Source organism: Haliaeetus leucocephalus, unplaced genomic scaffold (genome assembly GCF_000737465.1).
Source record: "Haliaeetus leucocephalus isolate CR32 unplaced genomic scaffold, Haliaeetus_leucocephalus-4.0 Scaffold925, whole genome shotgun sequence".
NCBI classification, from domain to species: domain Eukaryota; kingdom Metazoa; phylum Chordata; class Aves; order Accipitriformes; family Accipitridae; genus Haliaeetus; species Haliaeetus leucocephalus.
In genome coordinates this window covers 1-6,390 of record NW_010973361.1, presented here as the reverse complement: position 1 = coordinate 6,390, position 6,390 = coordinate 1, and the positions used below count along the sequence as shown (strand labels likewise).

General features: G+C 40.4%; 1 protein-coding gene across 1 annotated transcript; it reads left to right on the top strand.

The window, feature by feature from the left end:
* Positions 1 to 731: 731 nt before the first annotated feature.
* LOC104841763 (zinc finger matrin-type protein 1-like) lies at positions 732 to 5,576 on the top strand (the record flags this gene model as incomplete). The annotated part of the gene is made up of 5 exons (XM_010583633.1): positions 732 to 838; positions 2,509 to 2,616; positions 2,705 to 2,879; positions 3,636 to 3,884; positions 5,462 to 5,576. Coding segments are annotated over 5 exons (754 nt in total), but the record flags the coding sequence as incomplete, so codon positions are not given.
* Between the last annotated feature and the right edge of the window lie 814 nt (positions 5,577 to 6,390).

Below are 6,390 nucleotides of genomic sequence, written 5' to 3'. Positions count from 1 at the left end.
TGGAACTAGATGATCTTTTATGTCCCTTCCAGCCCAAACCATTCTGTGATTAGAGTATGTCCCCCCCAGATCAAATGGGCCTGCACCTACAATTATTCACTATTAGCTTCAAGTCTGGGCCAATTTTGGTTGAAATAAAGTGTATACAGGCCACGAGTTAACTGGGAAAAGGGAAAAGAAAATGAAAACAAGCCATTGGAGCATTTTTTCCCCATATAACTAAATCAGTTCAAGTGTTATAGGGGACACAGGTACAACCTTCCTAAGCATCTGAGACCTCCTGGCCTTTCTCATGTACTGAGCTACTCCCAGTCTTTCTTCAAACCTCTTCTTTAAGGTGTATTACCATATTTAATTAACTGTGTGATCTAGTCCATCTAAAATCCTTCTTTTTAGGCTGTTAGTCAAATATTTCTGACATTGTGGCCTATTTGATATGGACTGAAAGCCCAATGAGGTGTCTCCATTTTTAAAAGTCCAGGTACTCTTACAGTAACACTTTATAAGTCCATGAGAGTAGTTCTTCTCAAAGGAGGAAGGTTTAGGTGGCTTTACAGCATTGCTTTGAAGCCATAGTGGGGCATGGTGTGATTCAGTGGGCAAATGTTGGTTCCTTCATATTGTGCTGCATGTGAATGTTCAAGTGGTTGATGTTTTGTGTAAGCAAAGACATGCAAATATACCTTGTCTTAACTACTGGCTGATTTTTGTCTTTTGCTCTTTCCATTTAGATGACACTTTAGATGAGGCAACAAAGAAAGACCTTTTCACTGACACTTTCTGTAAGGTTTGCAGGGCAGTGCTGCAGTTTGAATCTCAGAGGGCGTCACACTATAAGGTAGGCTGGAAAGGAGAATTTCTCCTAGCAAGCACTGGGGCTTTAGCTTATTTGTTTGGGCTTTCTACATAGTGTTATAAAAGACTTTTTATAGTTTGTTTCTGAAGGCTTATGCTAGGCTTAGACATTAACCAGACTTGAATGTTGTGAAAGTTGTGGGTTCAGTGATAGTGAAGGGTAATCACCCGCATATTGCAGTATGATTTTAGAAGGAACTGAGCAGGTTCAGGCCATGCTGTATATGGGATTGAAGCAGATCTGTGCCATGTGAGCCGGAACGTATGTGTGGCATGGGGCAGCGCTAGCTATAGAGGACTGACGTCATGCCTCCTGATGCTTCACTTGATGATACACACGTGCTGCTCTGTGCACCAGTGTCTGCTTGAGGCAGGTTGTAGGAGTCATGCCGAAGGCATTTCTTGGAACAACTGTGTGCCTTGGGATGTTGCTGTAGACATGGGCAAGTGTGCTTTATTTTGCAACTTGATCTCAAGGGTGTGCAAGTGTGCAGGTACAGGCGTTTCTGTCTTTTTCTTCTTGTAAAAGTTAACAGTGTAATTTGCTGTCAGAAGTCCTTCTTGCTATTCATGCTATTAAGACTCTGGTCTTGCAAGGTGTTGTATTTACTTACTTCAATTTAACTTAAGCAGCAGTTGTGCTGTCAGAACTTTATCATAGAGTTCAGACCCTCAGGTTGATGTTCTGCTTCTTGCATGCAAATCCAGTTGAGGATAATAGACGCAGTTGTAAAGTTACCTGACTTCACCATTACAAATCAGACTGATGGAAAATAACTGACTTTTTTTTTCTCCCCTGAGTTGTATTATCTAGCCAGGTATGATAGGACCCCTTTCTCTTTAGTAATATTGTTATAATATCCTGCACTGCTCCTCAGAATCCTTAAAAGACATCTGAAAAGCATCAGATCAGAGACAGCAAGTTACTACTTTTGCTTTGTATGTTACCACTGTATAGGGTGGTGTGTGGGTAAGTGAGTTACAAGCGCAAGAGTTTGAAGGTTATAGGTTGAGAGAGCATCTAAGAGTTAAAAATTAATTGTGTCTGAGGGAAGTATATGTTAACACCCAATTTTAGTTACCTGGACTATTGTATCCTCAGTAGAAAGGTGTAGAAATCTCCATAGACTGACTCCAAGCTGGAGATACTTTAACTCAACTTCCAGGGAGACCTGTTTCTTTCCACTGACTGTATGGGGAGACTAGACTTCTTATTTAGGAAGGTAAGTTGAGTAATGCTGCCTGTCATTATTCTGTGCTGGGACACAGGACAGCCTTGATGTTAAGCCCCCAGGCTTAGTGGTAAAGGAGCACAGCAGACTTGCTCTGTGGCAGGGCTGCTTTCCTTTCCTTACCTATTTTAGCATCCCTGTTTGTAAAGGAATATGTCAGGATTTTTGATTCTCCAAAGAGTTGAGAGTAGATGACTGAGGGCTGCTTGAGGCAAAATGTTATGAGTAATGCTAAGTACTATATTATTGATTAAAGTATAGTATTGTTACATGAGCTCGTGTTGGTCCGCATATGGCACTGCTTTATACAAATACAATTTGGCAAGTGTTGAAAGCAGTTTTTGATGAAGTCCCAGTCACTGGATGTATCACTGCTTGGATCCTTGTTACTGAAACAGAAATAATTCTAGTCTCCTCCCAGGGCAAAAAACATGCTCAGAAAGTTCGTCTTTACATCCAAATGCATGGCAAGAAAGATGAAAGGCAGGAAGATGGCAAACAGAAGAAAACGGATTGTACCAACTTTCAGGTGGCTGTTCTTCTTCATTGCTAAATAAATGTTGCCTTGTATACTTCAGTGAGTGCTTGTAACTGAGCTTGCCCTTGTCTGGTTTCAGATGGATGGGAGTGGAGTAGTGGACAGAAACAAATACTGCAATCTCTGCAACATGTTTTTTACTTCCCCAGTTGTTGCTTTGTCTCACTACTTGGGAAAGATCCACGCTAAAAAGCTGAAGCAATTATCAGTAGACCAAGCCCACATGCCAGCACAGAGCATGCAGCCTGTTTCTGGTAAGAACTAAATAGTTTGCTTTGTGTGTTTTCCTGTCACTCTCTGAAACAAATATAGAGAAGTATCTCCTTACACTTGCCATGTCTCTATGCCTTTCTATTCTGCTGAAGTTGTGGAGCTGTCTTGTGGTAACTCCATAGGTGAATAAACAAAGATACTACTCTGTGCAACTCTGAAGCTATGGAACCTTGCTTTCAAATTCCCTGTCTTTCATTGACTAAAACTAAAGGCAAATATTTCTGATTTTTTATTAAAGAAAGGTGTTTATTGTTGTTCTGAGAATTCACTGCAGTTCCAACGAGATGTTCCTCTGATAAATTAATACGCTAAGAAATTAAAAAAGAATTAGTCCATGAGCAACACTTAACTGGTGTTAGTCCAGTACAAGTTGCTGAACTGTATTTAAAGATGGAGCATAGTGTATGCACTTTGAATCACCTTCTGCAGGGTACATCTCTCTTCTTGGACTGTATAAGGACCTTAGAGTGATCAGCCATCAAACACAGCTGATGTTTAGGTATCTAATGATGGGGTTTCTGAATATTGCAGGGTTGTATTCCTTACTAGTCTGTACATTCATATCCTTGCAAGGGCTAAGATATTTTATAGGCTCTTGCAAGTAGTTCAGCACCCAGCAGACTGTTCTCCTTTCCATCTCTGTAGTTCTGCAGTCACCTGTTTTGCTCCATGGAATTGTTTTAGCCTTTCCTTTGCTGTGCTGTCAGCAGATTTATCCTCTATTTCCATGTCTCCAGCTTTACAGAAGCCATCGGCTGAGAAGCCCTTGCTGCCTTCAAAAGCTGAAGAGTCTTCATCATCCTCCAACACAAAGTTGAAGTTAAATGATCCAGACAAGTACTGCAAGCTCTGCTGTGCTCCCTTCAATAATCCACTTGTGGCCCAGCAGCATTATGTTGGTAAGAAACACAGAAGAAATGAAGCACGGAAAAAGATACTGGAGGAGCTAGGAGACAAAGCTGTCCCTGCAGAATCCAGCACCAATGGTAAGCAGAACATGAGCAAGTGTTGCAAGCTCTGAGTGTAGCTTTAGTGCTCAGTTCTGATTTGTTCAAGGAACTGCTCTGATGTGTACGAGGAAATTATAGTCTTCTCCTGTGTTACAGAACAAGTTCATTTCTTCCTTTCTGTTTGGTCTATGAACTGCTAAAGTTCTGTCTCTGACAGCTGTAAATTGGAAAGTATTTCTTATTGACTTGGAGACCCAAATCCAGTCCTCACCGAGTTCTGCAGTCAAATTCAAAGGATCATAGAAAATAGCCTAGTCCCTTAAATCCAAGGCCAGCATCAGTTGTGTCTGTGTCATTCTTAAGATGTTCATCCACCTTGTTCATAAAAATCACCTGTGCTGGAAACTCTACAACCTCCATAAGGAACATCTCCCAGGACTTCTTGATCTTTACCTTCTCAATCTTAAAACCTTCTACAGACATTGAACTCGGCTCTCTTGGACCACAATGTATTTCTTCACTGTGCACAGAACAAGAAGCAGACACAAGAATTGAATCATTTGTTTCCTTTTTGTCGCTTTCTTTACGTAATTGAAAACTGGTGTCATGTCTTCCCTTAATCCTTTATTCATGAAACTGGTTGTCTTAGTTATTTCGATCTTTCCACATAAGGAAATCTGTTTCCTAAACAGTCATTGTTCTCTAGCCTCCCATCAGGACTGTCTCCAACTCAAGCACTGTGTCCAAAGCCAAGGCCCTATTGCTGTGCAACTGCCATTAATTTTGAGGGGGCATCATCTGGTCCTGTGCAACAGAACTGCCAATCCTTTCTTTAGTAAGGAATTCAAAATCCTACCTGATAGTCAAAAGTCATTGTTAGTATAAAACAGCTCTCATTAAGTCATGCTATAATTTGAACAAAATAATACGTTTTGATGCAAAGCAATAGTCTATTGGAATTAATGCTGTATTTTGCTAATGGATTAAGCTCTTGGGTTTGCATGGGGAAAAACGGTACTCACTGGTTTCAGTATACTTCGCTCTATGGATGACACAGCTTGCGGGAGAGGAAAAAAACGACAACCTAGAAAACAAAAGAGTTTTTCTCATCTGACCTTACCTTATATTTGCCTGAGGCTCCATGTACCGTATTCATGATGTACTATATTGACAATTCCCTCAGCATCTTTGCAGGGTTGAACCAACACTGCATGAACATTTGAGGGGATAATGTTTAAACTGATCTTTAATTAAATCTGGACTGACTGGATTGGTATCTGTTGGTGCTTGCATTGGGTCGGGTATTTACAATAGTATTTAATTTTTCAGTACAGTTCATTCTTATCAGCACTTGACAACAGTTTACTGGAATTATCTTGGATCACATCAGTCATCAGAAATACTCTTTGTTAATGTTTAAACCATGGTTACACTGCAACTGTACACCTCACCAGCTCCCTTCATAAATATTTTTCTAGTGTAAAATTGCAGCAGAGACTCTATATCTGCCTATAAACATTGTTTATGGGAACAGTGTATTAGGACTCTTGCATGGGATGGGATCATGATGTGCTTTCAGTTTTGCTTTTGTTTGTAGTCTCTCTAACCTACAGGTTCCTTCTTTTCAGCAGTTGGGGTTGGTTATTACATGTGCCCCATATGTAACATCACACTTACATCTATAGAGACGTACCAATCCCATGTGCAAGGGAATAAGCACCGGATTAAGTAAGTCAATAAATCTTTCATTACTATTCCTCTGTATTTTGTACTTTCGAACTTTTTCATTAGCCCTGTTGTCTGCTGTTAAGTGACTTGGAATACTTTGTGGGTTTCTTGGTTTTGTTTGGGTTGGGGGCTTTTTTGTTGTTGTTTGGTTTAGTGGTTTAAAGGGGCACTGTCCATTTAAACATCACACTTGAGACTGAAATTCAGTCTTATTGTTCCCACAGTTGCATCTTCAATGATAACCCACAGGGTAAAGGTTCTGAAAGCTGTACAGTTTTCCCACTTATTTTGCTGTTTGGGGATAACAGCACCTGTTTTGGTACCGCATCTTCAGTGCTCAGTCTAGAAGGAGGTGGTCTGAACTTAAAGATTCCTACTGACAGGGCAAAGAAGACCTTAATGCCAAAAAGTGCCAAGTCTCTATCAATTGTGTTGCTTTCAGAATTCATCAACATGGATGTTACATTTGGCATAAGATGATTTATGGGATAGATGATGGCTCTTACACTTTTCCTTTTACCCAGAAGAGGGCTTGTAGACTGTGTTAATTGCAGAATGGATATAGTGGTGATTTAAAATGTACTTTTCAGAGATTGCTGTCCAAGTAGGCTAAGTATCAAAATTGCTTACATGTTAAGCATTTTGATAAGACATTGTAAGTGAAGGCGCAATAATAATAGAACCACAAGAGACTGATGTAGAACTGATAGACAGTCATAGAATCATAGAATGGTTTGGGTTGGAAGGGATGTAAAAGATCATCTAGTTCCACCCCCCCTGCCATGGGCAGGGACACCTTCCAGTAGACCAGGTT